The sequence below is a fragment of the Aphelocoma coerulescens genome, chromosome 5 (assembly GCF_041296385.1).
Source record: "Aphelocoma coerulescens isolate FSJ_1873_10779 chromosome 5, UR_Acoe_1.0, whole genome shotgun sequence".
In the NCBI taxonomy this organism is placed as follows: domain Eukaryota; kingdom Metazoa; phylum Chordata; class Aves; order Passeriformes; family Corvidae; genus Aphelocoma; species Aphelocoma coerulescens.
Genome location: NC_091019.1, coordinates 31,251,502 through 31,272,547, shown reverse-complemented (window position 1 = coordinate 31,272,547; position 21,046 = coordinate 31,251,502). Strand labels below are relative to the sequence as shown.

General features: G+C 38.3%; 1 protein-coding gene across 14 annotated transcripts in view; it reads right to left on the bottom strand.

Annotated features, from left to right (window-relative positions):
- NUMB (NUMB endocytic adaptor protein) overlaps window positions 1–21,046 on the bottom strand; it is a 92,799-nt gene that overhangs the window by 5,229 nt on the left and 66,524 nt on the right. For 6 of the 14 annotated variants that reach the window (XM_069017474.1, XM_069017481.1, XM_069017488.1 and 3 more), the window contains exons 3-8: window positions 17,487–17,561; window positions 12,239–12,316; window positions 6,798–6,872; window positions 4,756–4,896; window positions 3,069–3,270; window positions 620–922 (exon numbers count right to left, since the gene is read on the bottom strand). In XM_069017474.1, the coding sequence (XP_068873575.1) occupies window positions 620–922; window positions 3,069–3,270; window positions 4,756–4,896; window positions 6,798–6,872; window positions 12,239–12,316; window positions 17,487–17,561 (874 nt within the window). The remainder of the gene's footprint in view (window positions 1–619; window positions 923–3,068; window positions 3,271–4,755; window positions 4,897–6,797; window positions 6,873–12,238; window positions 12,317–17,486; window positions 17,562–21,046) is intronic. The other 8 variants (XM_069017477.1, XM_069017482.1, XM_069017478.1 and 5 more) reach the window with 4 other exon arrangements.

Sequence of the window (21,046 nt, the reverse complement as noted above, 5' to 3'; positions counted from 1 at the left end):
TAGCTAAGGGAACTCTAGGACATTATGCAAGGTAATGAGCATCCCAGGAGTTTATGTTGGGATGACTCTTAGAAAACCCCGCTAGCATCATGTGAAAACTGTACCACGTAATACTGATACAGCCAGCTGTACCACCTAAACAGGTTGGTTCTCTTAATACAACATGAAAAGCAATTTCATTGCTCTCAAAAAGAATTCAGACAGGCAGAAGGACAGACTGCAGAAGAGCATCACATGATCCCAAGACAAGTGGTTAAGACCTTGAAGGGATTTGTGTCTCAGGATGCCCTGACAGTAAGTGGAAGAACTGGTTCAGTGACTCAGAGGGAAGAGCCAAAACCTAATTTACCAACACCCATTCCTGGAACGCTTCAAGCTGTGCTCCAGTACTTCAGACAGCGATTACAACTGTCTTCTGCACATGAACCCTGCATTTGAAATTCCTGCCTATTCCCAAAGCAGAAATTCTCTGACATTGTGATGATTGTTCATGATAAATGATCAACATGAGGCAGGAAGAAGGATTTACTAGAAAATAAGGAGTTACTTGAAGCCACAGAGAAAGAAAGGAGGAAGAGACAATTTAAGGCAATGTTTCACTGGAACCATTTGGTTTTACCTGAGTTTTTCATGGGGAAATCAGTCTTCCTTTGCACTGTTGAAGGCAGCTCATTTATTCGCAAAGACAACTGGCGTTTAAAAGGAGACATCTTTTGGCTAAGGGCGGGGAAGCCCCTGAAAGACCCTTGCCTGGCAAGCTGTTCTATAGGGGCATGCCGCCGTGGGATAGCGTGAGGGTTGCTCATTTCTTTATCCAGAGAGGCAGCAACTTCAGCAGTAGGAGAGGTTGGTGAGCCAGAAGAGGGGGCAGTATTGTTTGGTGCAGCACCTGGTGTTACTGTTTTCACTTCTGTTTCAACTGCTGGAGGAAACAGGGTGAGGTTAGAAAAGTAAAGCAAAATACTGTTCAACTGTCTACCTGTACTCCCATTTGTTTTGAAAAGAGGAATTGCAGGAATCTGCATAACTAGTACTCTTGCAAGTTTCTAATAGCACAGCAGAAACACAATTTCTGTATACCTTCATTGCTTTCACCATGTCAGCTGACAAACACCCAAGCCCCACAGCTTTATAAGGCAAGCCACTTCCTAGAAATGACAGCCTTTCATATGTTTTCTTTCTAGCTGTTCCTGAGATTCCAGCTCTAGAAGTACTTGCAATTCAATTAAGGTTTAAGACTGAAAAATGTATTGTATATTTGAGACCTTTACTTTGCCTCACACAGAACCATGGACAAAATATTACTATACAAACTGTATTAAGTGACTTAGGGCAGCACAGCTCAGCAGCAGCAGGGAACAGAACACAGCTCTAGGACCCTCTTTTAAAAACCACCCTTCCAGCCCTGCAGAATCAGCAGCAGCAGCCAAACACTGCACAAGCTTTAGCAGGCCAAAGGTAGCAGCAGCAGGTTGGGCTGCAGCTCCCAGCTCCTCCAGGAAATACATTACAGGTAGAGGGAAATGTGCTGCAAGGTAGATCCAGCCTCTGAGCTGACACATTTGCAAGGAGTTCCTGTGTCACTTCTGTACTGATTTTAGCTGCAATGTTACCACCCAATCATGAGTTATTTGCACTGGAAGCTCCTCCAACTTAAAGACAGCTGCTTCATTTTGCATGGCTTTGCGTAGCACCACAATGCTCCTGTCAGACAGGCCTAATGGTAGAAATGTAGGATTAAACTTGGTATAAATGATGACTTATAATTAGAATAGCAATGGGGATTTTTCCACCTCTAGGAAAACTCTTTTTCACTCAAAAATGAATTGGCTTTGGGGGCAATAAACACAGCTGATCAACACAGGAGGACAAAAGAAAATCTCACTATCCTGGTATGATTTTTACCTATTTATCTCATTTTACCTATACTGTTTTCCAAACGTCTTAGAAAAAGCAATGACTTTTTTTTGACACACCAGCAGAATAACTAAAAGTCTGGTAAAGAGAGGAGTCAGACTAGAGATTTCTGAGGAGCTGGAATGGTAGCAGGAACTAATTACATTGTCTTGCAAGCTTCAGTACCCATGAGTTGCAGCTGCTCATTCAAGTGAAACTTTTCTAATCAGTCTTTCTTGGAAAGGATTTCACACACCTTCATTGAGTCAAGACTTTGACTCATGCCCTCAAGTAACAAAGGCCTTGTGTTTGAGCTTCATTTAGCACATTCTAAAACTAATGTATGGAAACAAGCAGATGGATGATGAAAACGAAGATTAAAGTTTTGCAATGAAGGGGCAGCATAAAACTTGCTGTGGAATCCTCTGAAACAAAAGCCAGACTTCACTGTGAAGCAGGTTATGAACAGTATTTATAATACTTATTTTTTGTTAGCTGTAGAACTGTAATAAAGCTGCAGGCTTTGTAATAAAACTTGAGTAAGAAGTTCTACTTTCACTTTATTTCAGAACACTATCTCATTCTCAAATCAGTTAGTTACTCATTTTGAACATTATTAATAATCAAAAAGCTGTGTTTTATGAGGAGGGAGTGGTTATTGTGTATTTTTTTTGGAAAGCACTCCGTGATTGATCTGTTCTTCCCTCATGCAGTATAACTCTATACATACACACTGTAACCTGCCTTAAAAATCAAAATAAAAATACATTCTTTTCTAAGAAAAATGCATATAATTTTCTGTTCATTTACCATAAGCATAAGACTGCATAAATGATTACTTTGTGTCTGGCAAGCTTGTTGTTTCTTTTTAACAATTTTCTAATAAGGCCTTTTATTATGGTACCTACAAGTGTTCTCTGCCAAAAAGCAGGCTGACAAAACAAAGCAGAAGCAGCTTTCACATATGAAGCCACTTGCACCTTTTCTAAAAGACATGGGAAAATGCTGAGTGAATTTGGGAGCATTTTTCATCTTGTGAACTGACAAGGGTCTGGGAATATGAGTAAGGTTCAAGAGGGGGAATGCTGTAAGGACATTAAGCTTCAATCCCTGCAGAGGCCTCAGTGCTGGTTCTGCTCGCTCCAGATGATTGTTTAAATTGCATCCCGTACCTTTAGCATCCGGGATCTGTCTCATAATCTCCTCTCTCTCTGCTTGTTCAGTAGCTGTAGTGACCCTGAATGACCCCTCTCTAGTGAATGTGGTTCTGCTGGCATCAAAGGTGGCAGTCACTCCACACTCCTTCTCTCGCTTCTGCTTTCGCTCCAGGCATGCTGCAAATGCACAGCCCACGGCGTGACTCAACCTTTCCCCCTGCACAAGACAACATTGCATCACACAGTGACTGGAACAGAAACATACACGTGCTTCAAGCATCACAAACTGATAACCTGCCTTTACAAGATGAATCTAATTAAGGCATTAAAGAAAACTATTTTAATTGTATTTTAGCCTTAAACCTGGTACATCAATACTCCCAATTACTAATGCGCAAGCCATGTTCAAGAAAGCCACCCAGGAATGAATAAGATTGTTGGATGATCTGTTTAGTCCAACTGCTACTAAGCTGCCAGAGCAGTAACGTGCCTGCACTGATCCCTTGCCTCTAGATACATCTGTGCACAAAGAAACTCTCATGAAGCTGTCTTAAGGTGTAAGTCCTGAAGGACAGGCAAGTGCTATTCTTGGAGAAAGTTTACAGAGGGCTCAGGGCGACACTACCCTTGTGTGCATCTGTGAAAGTTAAAAGTACAGTGGTGACTACTCACACCTCTTAATGGTCCTGACCAAATGCACCAGTTAGAGTTAGGAGTGCCTAATGAAAAGCACTTCTATTATTCACCAGGTCAAAAGAATCCACTATCCAATAACTGTAAAAAGGAAATTCAAGTCGGAGGAAGTCCAACAACCCAGCTGATACAGCTGCTACAGCTGAATCAGAGGCACTATTGCTACCAGTAGCTCAACTCATCTATCATAATCAGTAGGTGAATTGACCTGTTATTCATAGATGAAAACAGAAATGTTGCAGCTCTAACGTAGTTTTAGTGGGAATTTCTTGTTGGAGAGGGGCCCCAACAATTTCTGACTTCATTGTTTAAAGAAAAATGATAAATTACCAAGCACCATTGCTCTGAACATGCAGCAATGCGGAGTTCACGCAGTGAATTTGCATGAGATTTCATGCACTTTGTATAATATAGGCAGTATTCAACTATTAGCAGAGAGAAGAAAAGGCCAGATCAGGGAGTTAAATAACTTACCTAAGTCTACACAGCAAGAAACTGATTTTAAACCTACTCAAAACATTTTTGTCACTCAGAAGCAAATAGAATGCTAATTTAATTCAGTTGAGCTCCATCTCTTAACATTCAGATGACTTTTCCTTCAAGATAACATTTGCGTACAAGTTGCTGCATTCATAACCAGTCTGTATTTACTCACTATGATTTTATCCTGGAAAAACTGTCATTGCTGTTTCAGTTTTTGGCTGTAAACATTTTCAGATGAGAAAATTTTCTGTCTATTCTTAGAAGAGTAGTTCCCTTCTGCTGGAGATTATCTGAGGCTGACTGCACTCCTTTCACACACAGGCTGAGCAGCATTTCTCCCCGTCAGACGGCACCACAGAGGGATGGCAAATAATTCAGATACAGGGAATTAGAATTAAAATAATTTTCAAGGATTAAGTAATATCTGGAGTCAAAACATACTGCAGTATTCCAGGTACTCAATTTTTCTGCCCTTTACTTCTAGCTAAGAGCTGGGAGAGCTGGACACACACCATACTAAGCTTACCGTGTCCTTCACAGCCATAAAGCAGTGGCAGATCCAGCGTCTCGTTGTGCCATCTCGGCAGATGTATGAGAACGCCCGGTCAAAGTTCCTGTCTGGTGCGCAGAAAGAAACCTTCTCTATTGTCTGATCAACTATAAGATCCTAGAGGGAAGAAATCCCCCCCACAATGAAAGAATGTGAGGAAATACACTTGAACAAGCCATTGTCAGTAGTAATTCCACAAAAATGAGTTATACTAAAAAGGGGATAACCTATTGTGGCTGTAATTATCTGTCATCAGTCACCATTCAGAATCTGTTCCCAGTATGAAACAAAATGAAGAGAAGACATTCTCCACCAGCCATCTTTGGTGGTGTGCCAAGGCACCACTTAAGAATTTAGGGACCCAATGAATTCCTATGATCTCTGCTCTAGACTATGGAGGCACACGTTATTTTATTTGTACAGCAGCTCTGTATTCTTGCAACCAGAAAGTCTTCACTGTGGTTAAAACACAATGCTGACACTTAGGGGAGAGGTCTGCAAGTGTGAAAAGGTCTAGCAGCTGCTACATAAAGAGCAAAAACTCATCTCCCAGTCAGCTAAGCAGGGATGCAAGAGAAAAGCACCAGCAGCATTGGTAGTACCAAACACTCCCTATTTAATCCCACAGATGGGAGAAGTATTTCTAAAAAGGAGATAGTATGGTTTAAGATTATGCCATCCTCATTAAAAATTAGTTTTTCAATATTTTTTCCAAATTACTTCATTTGGTTGGTGCCTAGCACTTGGCACCTCTGCTGATGTATTCAACCACCAGGAGGCAATAGTTTATTTTCTTTTTAAATCCTATGCTTTTAATTACCTCCAGAGTCTGCACAACTTATTAAAATTCAATTTGAAAATACTGCATGTGTGCAGCAACATTTCTAAAAATAATACATGTATTATTACTTTTAAATGAGGCAATCAGTAGACTGAATTCATTCACACCAGTATGATTGTATTAGAAACTGAATTCTTGAGAGATAGCAACTTTAGCTCTGATGAACCATACCACTACAGCAGCCCTGGAGAAGTCTAACCACAAGCAGATATTTGACAGGCAGTTGCACTCCAGAGGGATATGAATTACCTCTGCCTGTCAGTGTTGGCTTGGAGAAATCATCTTTTAGGTTGAAAAAAGTAAATGTTAATTGATATGAATATAAGACAAACTATTTCAGACTGACAAGAGTTAAAACTGTTCTCATAGCCATGCCATCTTTTAAAATACTAGTGCACTTGTAGTGGTAAGCCAAAAGCTCTTATTTCTAATTGCCTATGTCTACATAAAACCAAGAATTATTTTCTCTTACTTGGACACAGGTGCCTTGGTAGTACACAATGTGCTAATTCATAATAAAAAATTGTGATTTCACAATTAAAAAAAACTGTAAAACAATCTAGAATCATGCCTCAAATATAGTAGTTTTCCACTTCAGACCAACATCTTAGATATTAAAGATTATTGAATTTGATATATGCAGTTACTATTTAGTTTCAGTCTGAAGGTACAATCTCCCTATTTAATTTACTCCCATTTAATTTACATTGCATTTTGAAAGCTCTTGTTCATTCAGATCCATTCTAGGATTTGGATGCACTGAAAATTATATTGATTAATATATATATATAGTATTGATTAATGTGAGTTTGCCTATATATTACTATTGCAACCTTTTGCAGTGGTGCAGAACAAAGTCCAGGGACTCTTCAAGTCCACTATCAACAGAAGTGATCAGGAAAACAACAGTAAATGCAACAAAAAATATTCCAAGCTTGTGCTACACCTGCCATGTTTTATAAAGTTTGTCTTGAGAGTAGGGTAGAATTAACTGGGGAAAAAAATTAGCAGGTGTACATATGTTTACAAAACAATAAATTATTCAACTAAACTACACAATTCAGTCTTCCTTTCAAATACCAACATTCACAGTAACATAAAGATTGGTGTCCATTTAAAGATATAGCACATACATTATTAGAGAGGGATTTAAAGCTTTTGCCCAGGGAAATCTAACCTTTGTTTTCTCATCTACAACTCTGAGTCCATCCGCCGAAACCCACAGGACTGCTTTGACGGCTTTCTTCCCAGACTTTCAAGAAAAGGAAAAAAAAGGAAAGAAAAAAACAAAACAAAACAGTTTTACACCAACAGCTGATTGCTTCCCGCTTCCCCTCTCCAAGAACTGTCACACTGAGTGTAGATGAAGTCCATGGTCAGTAGGGTGCCCAAAGCTCAATCCAAGTTGCAAAACATTAAGAGAACCAAGCCAAAGCCAGTATTTCAGAAACAGCACGTCGTGGGGATGGGGAGAGGGCACAGGACAGGTGAGGCAGAAATAAGGTGTACATCCACTGACAGTAAAGAATTCAAGACTGACCAAGTGGGTGAAGAATTCCACTAGTCAGAAGACACTCATTCATAAGGAGTTACACCACAGGTAGCTTCTTCAGCACAAGTTTAAACATAGGAAAATTCTTACCTGATATTTCCACCAGCCCTACCCTCTGCCCCAATAGTCACATGGCAGAATCATGGCATCACCTTAAACCAGTGTTAAGAGCATCCCAAAATCATCAGTTACAGTGTAGTTTATTAAGCTCATAAGCTTAATGCTAAGATCAATCACCCAAATATGTTTCACTAATTTATTAAGAGCTAAATGTCTAATCTTGGGAGAGAGGTATAAAAATAGGATTTCTTAACCCTTTGGTGTGTATCTTGAAAAGCAGTGGTGTGTGGCAGGCAGATGCAGTGGAGAGCAGTCTGGCTTTTAGCCAAAACCTGACTGTGGGAACTTTCAGCCGCCGCAAGCAGAGGCTAAGTAAAAGTGGGAAATACAGGAAGGCTTCAGGAGCCATTTAAACTACAGATTCTTTCTAGACTGTTTACTTTTCAAGGGAAAGTTACAGAAAACAGTATAAACACAATAGTCTTCTGAAGCAAATTCATTGAAAATAAAACAAGTCAACAATTTTACTGGCTGTTACAGAGAACTACTACTAGAAAAATAGTATCTTTTTTTGAGCATGTCACTTTAATTCACAATCCCCCTACTTCAGCCAGTTATTAAAATATTCTCTCCATGTGTTTTGAAGCACTGGGTTTACATAGTTTGTGGCTGCTAATGGCACCCACCAGAAACCACTGCAGGGAGTGAAGAAAGCAACAGGGGAGAGAAAAAAGATGAAGGGGTTTCAGCTCGTGGCTTCAAGCTAGAATTGCAACTATTTTATAATTTTTTAATAGTTTACTGCAGATGTATATACTTTATATTCTTACAGCAAGTAACAGAACAAGAATACATTCTGGCATAAGCTACTGCATGTTCCAAGTCTGCAATTTTAACACTGTAAGAATGAAATATCTTGGAGTGAAAAGTCTCCAATTATATCACATTGGTTTCATTCTCCAGAGAAAGCAGCAAGTGTGAAGAAAAAGGTGCTGGCAGAACTTCTGTTTGTTTTTTGGGGAGGAACTATCTGTCCCGATTTCGGAAGCAGCAATGACATCCTGAGCATTTTCAAAAAGCTTGGTGAGAACAGAGAACGGCACTGACTTGCACAGAAGAGCATTTAAAGAAAAAAAGAGAGAAAATAAGCACAGCATGAAAGCAAGCTACAGAGATGTGCTTGCAGAAGCAAGTTTCTAAATGACCATCCAGCCTGTTGGATACCCCAGAGAATGTTTAATTTAGATTCTGGAATGACTAATGGAAAGAGTGCAATTCACAACAGAAGATATACTTAAATTTACCATCATACGTGTAAGAAAATATTGCAGCATATAAAAGTCACTTCTAATATTTTGTTTTAAAAGGCAGTTAAGTATCAATACCCACAAAACATAGTCTGTATTTTCAATGCTCAGCTAGCTCGCACAGCCTGAAAGTACCTATTAATTCCAAGACAAATGGTTTGTAGAGGTCTGTCTCCTTGAACTGTTTTAAAAAGAGTATTGGTTTTTTATAAGCCGTAAGTCTTAAAATCTTTTTTTCAAGCAAATACAAACAATCAAGTGAAGAAAATGCCTGCAGGGAACTGTTTGGTCTAGATTACCATCATTAGATTAAGAGATACACATCTTTCCCCAGCAAACAATAAAAACCTTGTCACTACAGAAACTGTGAACAGTTCCTGAAGTTTGTATTAAAGCCAAGTTTAACTGAGCTGGGTACTTCACAAAGCAATGCTGATCCTTGGCAGAGCTACTCACCTGCTATTTTACCAAATGAGGATTTAGAAATAGCTAACACATGGAACTCCATGTTTCTCAAAATAAAATGAAAAGGCTGAAGAGCCTTCTAAGCCCTCTTTTCCCACTGAAACATTAAGTTCCACATGCAAGATAACCAAAAATGGGTTCGCTACACTAAGAGAAAAAGAAAACTCACTTTCATCGCCCAATTCCTTCTTCTAGATTTATGGTGGATGCAGTGCTTTGAAAGGGCTTATCCTTATAGTTTATACCCCAAACCCACTGCTACTACTGCTGGACAATGAATTATTTTTACATTTACTGAATTCTCAGCTTATCTGTGCCTACTAGTGATATATAAAGGAACACACTGGTCCAAATGAGTTTCTATTGGATATACAAATCAAAATACTACTCCCTTATGGGCGGGATATCGCCAAGTGAACGGTGATTAGGGAGTAGATAGGAGCATTTGCACTATTGGCACATACTGGACAAAGATCAGACCAGCTGCAAGATACTGCACGGGAAGTGAACTCCAATGCAGGATCGCAGCTTGTGTAACAAATACTGGAAGGTACAGGCAACTCCAAACAGAACAATTTAAAGCAAGCAGCCAATATCCACTGGAACAGGATGGTCTGAAATGTTGCTACCAAGGGACTCATCTAGATATCCAGATCAGTAGGTTGTCTTGATATTCTAGAGCTTTTAGATGACAGCACTGCCTGAGGAGAGCCATGTGTAGCATCGACTCCCGGGAGCCTGATTTGTCAGTGCTGAGTCAGCACCAATTGACACCTCACTGCTCAGCACTTCAGGGGAGGTCAGTTATCTGCTCCAGCACAAGATTCATGACCTGCACTCATTTCAGAGTCCTCAGACATCTCCAGGGTGGGCACTCATCCTAACACACAACGAGGCCGGGGAGGACAAAGCAGGTCCATGGCAGGCTGGGTACGATGGAAACCTCACTGACCAACTGGCAATGTCCCAGAGATGGGCATCCACCAAACAAAAAGTAGCTGCTTTGATACCTTACTATATTGTAAGGTGGAAAACAAAGTATTAAGGATGCCAGAACAGAAGTGGCCCAAAATGCATTTGTAAATACTTTTACTTTGTTTCTAGTATTTCTGCATATTATATTTTATTCTATCCTGAGACTTAGACATGGCTCTAAGATGTACCTGGAGTCTGAGGTATATATAAAGAAAATTCTTCATTTCAGACTCTGTATAGACCACTGTGTGATGAGAAATACACACACTCCGTGGAGGCAAAACATGAGAAAGATCACCAAATCTGTCCTCCTACCCACTACAACAGAAAAGCTTTAGTTTTAAAAGGAGCTGCCTAAAAAGGCAGCTTATTTGATAACTGCAAAAGCCTAACCTGGAGCTATCAAGAGACATCTCATTTTCATTTAAAGCTGAAAAAAAGCATTTTCAATACTAACCACTTGAACATTTCCAGACACAAATCCATCCTATTTACCTTTTACAAGGAGAACAATATGGACAGGGAAAGCAGCAAACATGTCTAGACCGACTTTTTGAAAGCTGCTAGTGTGTTTTAAACAGCTCTGCAGTTTGGAATATTATACTAATCCCAATGCAAGGCAATTGGGCAGAAATTATAGATGAGACAGCCAAAAGTTATTAGGGTTATTAATAATTGAGAAATATTAATAAGAGAACAGCTGTCCCATTTTCTGCAGATTTCCCTAGATGTGAGCTCCTGTTGTAGGCCAAAGCTGTAATAAAGGTACTGCCATACTGGAGCTGTGGGGATATCTAAACACTATGGATTTAAGTGGTTTCAGTGCTAATTAATGAAATTCACAGGCTGAAGTAGAAGTAGGTCCTTCTTTGTCAAAATATTATAATACAAGAGAAAGGAAATCTAAAATGCTGTGGCAAAGTACTAGACTTCATTAAATATCAACCAAGATGTAATAGGGAAGATGGCATATTTAATAATTTAAAAAGTCAAAGAAAGATTTTTACCTAAGTGCTATGCAAATACCTTTCCTTTTACATCTTTGCTTTCATATGTATCCTAACATAAGTTACTACCAACAAGCAGAGAGAACATATCTAATCAGGTTGAGGTGGGGGGCTGATTGTTTTCAGTTTAGCACTTTGGGTCCGGTCTTTCTAAATTCCAGCTCTAAGATTTGGTTTGCACACAGAACTGTTCTCATTAATCTGACCAATCTGCCATCTACTGTACTTTAGCCCCTCACCATCACTACACTTTGGATGTGTGCTTTCCCAGATCATAGGAAGAAACCAGAATTGGAGAAACAGACGTCCCTATGTGACATGCATCACTATCTGATTGAATGGTGAAAAAGGATCCGCTGAAAAAACATTACTTGCTCTCCAAGCAGAGTCAAAACCAATCCATGACCAGAGAATAATCTGCTTCAAAAGACACCAGCATGTATGAAAGTCACAAACCTGTTAGTTTCTATTTAAGCAAAGTTTCATTTTATAACAAGATACTACAGAAGCCATTATCTTAGATAACTCCATATGAAAGCTGGATTTAAAAGTTTTACAGAAATTTTAAACACAGAGGTAGGAAACAGATGAGAGGTAAAAGAGAGAGAGATCTTTCTGCCTTGCAGAAAGGTAGACAGCAGGAATAAAACCTCCCAGCCACCAGTGCAGCACATTCTTAATAAGGACAAAGAGTTGCTTCCCTTCTTATCTAAGACATGGTCCTTGTGAAAACAAGAGCAACAACAGAAACTGTAGATTGAGCTGAAATTAGGTAAACATAGTAGGTGAAAGCCTGATCTCATCTTCATATATCTTTGAATCAGGACTGTGCTCAAAAAAGGAAGGTTTAAGAGATGGCACCAACGCTAATATTTGGGGACCAATTCATGCTGCCAGGCAGCTGAGCATGAAGCACTTACAAGGCACAGACCTCAACTGTTCTGTAGGTATTTGCCCAGGTGATGTAGGTTGGTATAAGCTTAAGGGTTAAAAAAGAAAATTTTCTTTTTTTCAGGAACACCAAATCACTTCAGAACACTGGATTTCTGATAGAGTCCACAGATATTTAAGTTTCTGTTTCAGGTTACTTTTGAAACCACATTCTTTCTTTGATCAAAATATTTCCAAGTCTGGTTTAGAAGAAAATATTCTGAAATGGATTAAGGAACCCTCAACACCCTGATTTTATGGCAGTGCTATACCAGGGATGTAACTCCTTATAGTGCAAGCACAAACAAGGCATTAAACTTACTTTTCCAAAGAAGCCTTTGAAGAACTTCCTTTCCTGGAGGAACAGGGGGGACAAGTCGAGCGCTATTACTGTAGGTAGCTAAAATGTCCCAGGGTTTTCAAACCAACAAGCACACACAAGAATAGGGTTTGGAGGGAAAGGAAGGGGGTTTTAGAGTTATCCATGAGAAGGTGCGACAGGCAAATGTGAAAATAACCCCATGAAAATGCAGATCAAAGGGCACACACACAATTCTAATGAGCTACTGCCCTGAAATTGGTGGAAAGAAGAAAACCTCAGCCCCAATTTCATGCAAAGTGGTTATTTTATTTTCACTCTCCCTTGTTTAGTCCCTTTTGGTTAGGTTACAAACCAAACTTGGCAGCAGACATGGTGGTTAAACAAGTAAAATACTGTACAGGTTCTTGTGAAATGCAAAGTTTTAACTCCAGAATTGCAGTCAAGTTTGCTCTGTACTGATCACTCTTCCCCAAAGCAAATGTTCTGTATGTTGGAGAAGCATGTATGGCTGATATAAAGCAGGGGTAAGTACTGCTGCATTTTATTCCATTTGTTTGTTGCCCTGGTTTACATCCTACTTTTATGCTTCACATCTTATGCAGTCTTCTCTGAAGAGCAAGGAATTTCATCTTAATCTTGTGGTGAAACTAAAATACAAATGAGACCTCTTTCTCTAAAGCCTTCCAAGGCTTTATGCAATATTTATACAAATACTAGTTATTCATACTACGACTCTGAACTGATTGGTAGAACAGCCTTTAAAATCAGCTCAGGCAGGAAGAGACAGTTAGGCAAGTGCAAAGATACCAAAAGCTGAACTACAGCTTCCTAAATTTCTTCAGGAAAGCGATTATACTGATTGCCCAATCCACATTAAGAAAATGCCAGCACACAATTTTAAGCATATTTGCATGCAGTTTAGTTTACTAGCTTTATTTTGTTACCAGACTATGGAAAGTAAACTACATGAGAGAACACTCCATCAGGCCTGGTGCTCTGTGAGCACAGCCACATGCTGCTCTGTGTTTGAGGGAAGCCGATGTGAAGCATAGACCTGTTCCTGCTATCTTTCCAAACTGCTTCACTTGTAAGAAAGCTCTGCTATAGCAGTCATGAGGAGGAGGTGGAGAATTGCAGAACAGACAGGGAGTGTCTCTGTGACGGCCCCTGACCCCATATTTACACTGTGCAATCCCAACGTGTTCATCACTGATACTATTATATTAAAAGTATTGCCACAAATATCCTGAGGCAGTGTCAGGAGAACTGATTGATAAACAAGGTTATATTTAAATCAAAGCTATGGTTCTGACACAAGCCAACAAAATCCAGGAAACACCAAGTTAAGGAGGGAGTGTCAATCTCAACTTCGCGTTTGCTGGCCCTGCTGGTGTGTCCCTCTCTGCCCAATGTCCTTCCACAGAACATTTTACCAAGTATCTGTAACATATTTATGTCAACTGAGACACTGTATAAAGAACATCTCCAAGCTCAGTCAGCTGAAAAGCTTAAGAATTTTTGGAGGCAGGAACAGTTATGTATTTGGACAGGATATGCTGAACACTAGGAGAGGAACTAATGAATTAATCACAATGTAGTGTACATAATGAGAAGGGGTTGGATGCTGCTGCCAAGTTGAGCAATGACTATTGCATTACACTAAATAACAGATTTTTAAAGACAGCAAAAGCTAAAGAGATTCACCAGAAGCTACCTCATTTTTAGGTAATGGTTAATTTTGCTCTCAGAAAAATGGTTGTTAAACAAGATTATTTTTTTAAATAAACTAGACAAGGTTAATGGAAAAGGCATCATGCAAAATGGGTTTTAAACAACACTAAGTTAATGTAGTTTAGAGATAACTAATGCACTTTTTAAAATATTAAATTATGTCTCTTTACCTGCTAAAACAAGAACATATATTAAAACAAATGCATAATTTAAAACAAAAAGTGGCAAGTTAGAAACCAATACTACAAGCTAAAGCTGATTTAAAATCAAAATATGACATGAGAGAGTACACTTTTTTTCATATGATGTTCCCACACCTGAGTAAAATGCACTTAAGGCCCTTAAAGTTACTTTCCAGTTGGCACTAAATATTTGCAATTTGGTGAAATGGTTCAGAAGAAACAATTTAGAGCTTCACGCCCATCTACAAGACTCTTATCAGATATTAAATGTATACAAAGATAGCAATATACCTGTACTAAGGCAATAATATAAGTTCCATTGGTAATATTCTTTTAAGGAAACATGCAAGTTCTGTTGATAATATAAACCCATGTTAATAATAGACTAATAGCTGAATACATGGGTTTCTGATCTATTAATGAGATTGTGATGCCATTTCATCAGACAGAAAATTACAGTATTGTTGGTGTGCAGTTTCAGAGCTCGAAAACTGTAACAACAGAGTACAGTGTGGGTGAGGGATTCTTGAGCTAAAAGTGGCTTCTTGTACTCAGTTGTCAATTAAGCAACATCTGAATAAAATGCTCACCCATCAATTGTTTGCAAGTTCTGCAAGATGCAGTGCTCAAAAAGCAATTACACCACATTAAAGGAGCAGGTAATAAAAAAATCCCTGAAAGGTTATTTCCCACAATAAAGAGACAGAGATATTTTTTGCATCTTTTCTTTCAAAAAGCAAAGCAGTAATTAAGCTATTCCTAAAGTCAAGATTAACACGGTTCTGTATTCTTCTTAGCAAATTCCATAAAATGTTTTAAAATCCAGTAATGAGTCCTATAAAAGAAAAGTCTTCAGGTCCCAAAATGAATTGCCAACTACTGTACAACAAGAATTAAGAGGCAAAAATGTATCTATTAAAATAAGAAAAGACAGAGAGAACTTAATTTTTGGAAGCTACAGGATACAAATATTTCAACAATTCTAATTTTTAATGACTGGATTTATAAAACCTACACCTTACTTGCAGAGAATAAAGTTTAAAATAGACCACATACACTTCAATGTCATTTAACCACTTTAAAAGTGAAGTCCAATTTCCCTTAAGCTAGTCTTTCAGTTTGAGCACTGCAGCTCAAGCTTGTAATTCTTTCAAAATCAAGAGAAAGCCCATCAAAATAACTACATATTATGAAAGCAAGAGACTACCTGAAGAACAAACTGTTTTCTTACCACATTCCTCACACACTGAAATATCACCCAGTGTTTGGCTTCTGCTAAATTAAGACAGTGTCTCATACAGAAAGAGCCTCCAGGAATGGTGATGCCCTAAAGAAATACCCCTGGTTTAAAACCCATGTGCTAGGGGTGAGGGGCAGGGCTTGAATTGCAGTGAGCAGCTCCAAATTAACCTTGGATCTGATAGAGTCTAACAACTAAAGCACACAAAGTAGTTTCAGTAATCTGAATCTTCCTCTTGGGGCCCAAAGAGAATTTCACCTCTACTTCTCAACTTCCAACACTGACAAAGGAGACAAATAGCAATTGTAAGAGATGCACACCTGTATCTGGTGTACATACACACATCAAACAGCAGAAATCAAAATTATCTGAAGAAAAATGTTAATTTAAGAGAATGGGTAAATTCATGCCATCCACAATTTGGAATAATGACATAACATGGAATAGGGAAACTTTACTATTTACTTCCAGAAAATGCTGACCAACTGTAAAAGTTAGATATCCAAGTCTGACGTTTGAATCAATAATTCAGGTGATCAAGAATCACAATCCTGGAAATCCAGATTCCAGAAGAAACTGGGTGCTATGCTTTTACTATGTCTCATTAATTATAGGCTTAGCTACACTTAGCTGGCTTGTGGACTTGTAAGATTTTTATAAACTAGAGAACAGCTACTTCATAGCATAGCTCCACAGGGGAGAGAATGAGAGAAGTTGCATAAAGTAGATATTGCAGTGCTATTTGGTGTGCTAACAGAAAGTATTCTGAGAGAATAAAAATCAGAAAGAGACAAAAATGGATGCAATTGATTATGCGGTCAGTACTTGCACTTTTAGGTACATAAACTAAATCCACAGAACAAAGAAACTAATTTTTATTTTGTGTGGCCCTTTTTAATAAAAATCAATCACTAATCACTGTGGACTGAATGGAAACAGATGGGATGTGGCTTTAACAGGTTACTATACATTAGATAAGAAAAGAATGAAAAGACTTGATTTTAATCAGAGCACTAAACCAATTCACAAACTTTACAGCACAACAGAAGGCAGAAAAGATAACCTATAATCCTCTGCTGTGTGGTAAGAAGGGATAAACAGGTTTAGATGGAAGCCATTTGAACTCTCAGACTTGGTGAGGAAAGAAAAGGGATGTCCAGTGGCACATATTTTAAGTCAGTAGAAGTGCAGAGGAAGGGTTTGACGGACTTGTAGTAATCTCGTTGAGCTGCAAGGATACAAGGGTTTCTTCCACTAAATGCATACTGAAGAAGGTAGATAGATAAAACATATAAGAGAAGTGATGACAAGGCTTGCAGTTCTCCATCTCTATTCAAAATTCAAGTTTTTCATGTCCTTTCTCCTGTTCTTTTCAATGATGTTAAAGCCTCAGTTCCTTGACAGACTGATCACTGCCTTTCTGGAGTTTGCTATTTCCGCAGGATTTTGTGGTATTATTACTGCAGGAAAGAGATGACGACCTCTTCAAATGAGCCACAGAAATACAAAGAGCTTTGAACGAGTGCCATTTACAGGAGCAAACGTTCACAGAAGCCAAACTAAGAGCAGCCCACTTCATGACATATCAGAATTAGACAGCCTTCAGGCCACTTTGAGCAGATGCAAGCCAGATTATTTCATGCATGACTACAATGTTGCAGTGCATTAGAAAAAAAAAGCATCCTAAAACAAGTAATATTTTTTATAATAATGGTGAATTAAGTCACTATTAAAGTGGCAAGCAACAGAGGGAAAGAGAGAGAGGGGGAGAAGAAAAGAGAGAGAGGGAGAAGCTGTTAAAAACCAATGGTTGAAGTCCCATGTGGGTACCAACTTAGCCTGAAAGGTCACAGAGAATTTTTACACATTTGTTTTGCAAATAGTTTCTGCAAGTAGAAAGAACAGTTGTAACTCTCCCTCTAATCATCAGATTAGCATGTCCCCCCAAGAGCAGCAGTGCTCTCAAACTGGCCAACTGTTACTCCTAACATGGGTCAAAAGTTCAGTCTTTAGCTGAAGCACTGCTGCCGAATGGACCTTTCCAGTAACGCTCACAGCCCCAGTGCCAACTTTTTCATTAAGGAAATATACATACAGATTTCAGCCTCTTCACAGCATCTTCACAGATATGCATTCCTCTGGATTCATCCACTTCAACATGTCCCAAGTACTGCAGGAAAAAGTATGGGAAGAAAAGCTTAATAGCAGCTCGTTAAACTCCCTGGGTTTTGATGAATCCAAGCTCTGAATTAATCTCAGTACAGCTGATGTGATAGACATTACCAGCACTTTGCCAGCCTTCTTTCGAACATGCATTTGAAGGTTTGACTGTGTACATATATGGGGGCACCAGCATCAGGAGAACAGTGTAATACAACTAGAAATTTTGAGGGAAAGACAGACTTTCCTTACTTAGGGGAAAATACGTAATTGAAAAGTATTGAAAACTGTATTTTCCTGCTTATTCATCATGAGTTTAGTAATTTTTTTTACTATCATAACATGAAAACCTTACATCAATAGAGAGATGATGGTGAATAAATTACTTTTTAATAATGATAAATATATTTCGCATTGAAAACCGAATTACACTACACAGTAAGATGACCAAATATTTTTGAATGTTAATGTCCAAATACGAGAAATTTGCCCACTCCCTCCTTTTTTAAAATTGTAAACCAAAATTGTTTATCTTCATTACAACAACAGGCTGTTATATGGACACTGAGACATTCATCATTCTTAAAAAGAGGGGGGTAAAAAAGAAACAAAAACAAAAACCAACAAAACCAAACCTGTTTTCTACGTATTCATCTTACCAAGCACTGCTTAAAAAAAACCCCTAGCTACACATCAGTGAATAGAAACTTCCAAGCTTCAAAGCTTTTAAATTTACAACCCAGAATATTAGCCTATAGCGAAAGCAATTACAAGAAATACATCAGAGTGTAGTGTTCAGGGTACTATAGTTTAATTTTACACTCTACCTTTTAGCTTTAATTTTTCCAATTTCCCTGCCTTTTCCAATCATAGTTCTTTTTGATAGTGAAAGGAAGTGTTCTCTCAGAAAAATTCATATCCTTATTCAAAATACTTAACTCTTGAAGAAAACTAGAGAAACTATCAAAACCTTTCTGAAGTTTTGTAATCAGAGCTACAGGTGAAAGAAACTTTCCCCAATTTACTTGCCATTATAAGAGTTGTATGCAATTTGGCATTTAGATTCTAGGCTAGCTAGAGAGTGAATAAGTGGTTTTAAAATATCAGAATCAATGCTTGTGTCATTTAATGCAGTAGTAAACCCAAGTTTAATAACCTATTAAGAAGTTGCACTCTATGACAGACTATTCTGTCAGGAGTCACTTAAAATCTCTTAGATTTTCTTTCATTAACTAGGATACTAGACTTAGCTAGATAGACAAAAAACCACTTCACTCACAGCACCATATTGAAGCACCCTTAGACTGACAGATTCAACTGTGCGGAGAAAATCAAGACCGTTTCAAGGATTTAAAAGAAATTGGAAAGTTGAGGTTTTTTCATGCAAGGCAAGGTGCTCCAGAAGAGGAGCAGGTATCATTAAACTGCTGAAAGATTTAAAATATCTTAAGTGACAGAGAGCTTTAGCATTAAATCTCACTATGCGGCATTTTTTTTAAACAGAGTTAAATGTGGATGGAACAATTCTGGAAGAATTTCATTTAAATCAGCCCTCACAGCTGGAGAACAGCTTGAAAAATAAATTGCACTGAAACTAGAAGGTAAATAAAAGAGATGTGACTCTTTAGAGCTTTTTCAAAATGAGCTCTGTGAGGCTGAAGCTTTATAATTGAATACTGGAGCTGCCAAAACCGCAACTGTACTCCCTCAGTTAAGCTTGCTGAACACTTGTGCAACATCTTCATTTCTCCAGAACACAAAGTGGAACATTTTAATCCTAAAAATACACAAACAGTAACAACTAAAGATGCAATTACTATGTGTCTGGAAGTACATATGTACATCAGCGACTACTCAGTTGTGCCATGACTTCTCTGAGAGAAGTTCCAGAGATGCAGAAATTCTGTTGTACATATTTGTCATGAGAAAGTTTTGGGTTTGGTAACTTCTCTTTAAGAAGAGAGTGATATAGACAGGAACAAGACTGAGGTCTATACTGGACAGAAAAAAAAATATGTGTAAGGAATGAACCATCTAGTTTGCATGACCATTTGTATCATCCATGTAAGAAGGCAACTTTCAGATTTCCTGACCTATCTGCACATCTCATTTACTCCAGTGCAGCCAAAATGCTTCCAACTGAAGATTCAAACCATTCAGCTCCTGTACTTGGCAACCTGCCTTTTGCTTGGAAAAGGCAGAAACAGAGCAGGGTAAATATTGCCTCATGTCACACTGCAAAACAGACAACCACTCTCCCCTGTGTTGCCAAACCTCTATTCAAGTCCCATGCTCCAACTTTGAGCAATCAGCCATGCCACTGCTGCTGGAGACGGCAAGTTTAGCTGCAGTTGTCAATACTGCTTCCACTCCCGTGAATGGAGACATTATTACACATATCAAGTGCATCTATCCACACCAAAAGAGTACAATCCACAGACCTCACTGAGCATCAATCAATTCTGAATTATAAAATAAATTACACTGTCACACAATACTTCTTTATGATACAGAGGACAAAAGGTGCTTTGTTTGCATTTACATGTTACACTTTTAGCCCTTCATAAAAAATGAAAAAAAACTTGTTCTTGCCACTGCACCAGAAGCTCATCGTTATCACTGGTGTTGAACATTTTACAGGCAATTTCAAAATTCCTCTTGCTTTGGTTTTTTCTTTTTCTGGGATGGAGTGGTGGTGTGTTAATTCTTTATATGTGCCAATATACTTTTCTTCCTTGTAAACATAAATTTTAAGTCTATAACCAGATGCCTTCAAGCTTCTTTCTAAAAAATTTTCCCCCATCAGTATGAGAGCAGATATACATGGCTCCTGTATTTAACCAGTGCTACAATATTTATCTGGCTTTTAATGGATTGTAATCAAAGAAAAAATATTTTCTCAAGAAAATTGGCAAAAAACTCTGTCAAAGAGTGAAACCTCTTCTAGTGTTTATATTTTAAAAACAAGTGTTAAATTGTAAATATATCTCAATTTAGCCTTCAATTTGAAATATTGGCTCAACTTACTAGTGCAGCAGAATTTTATGAGTGACATTTCAAAATTTAATAAAGGAAATGCAGCTACTAGTTAGAGCCTGAAATGAAAGTTAAACACCAGAATTCAGGACTTAAGAAAAATAAACTATTGTTAAACTCTGTCATTAAATTGCCGGAAAGAGATTACATGGAAACCACTTTAAAAAGCAGATACACAAATCCCACACTTCTATACAAAACCTTTAAGGATCTTTGAAAGGAACTTCCCTTTCAAACTAAAGGAGAAGAAACATACTGTTGAAGTGCCTGGGCAGCAACTGTCCTATATTAGTAAAATCTCATGCAAATCCACGCCAGGACATTACCACAAACACACTCAAGGACTGGGACACGTAAGTACTGGATACACACAGAAATCCATGTGAACTGCCTGTCATGCTGTGGTGGATGAAGACTTTGAGAACTGTAAGGAAAGGAGTACTCATGACATATTTGCAA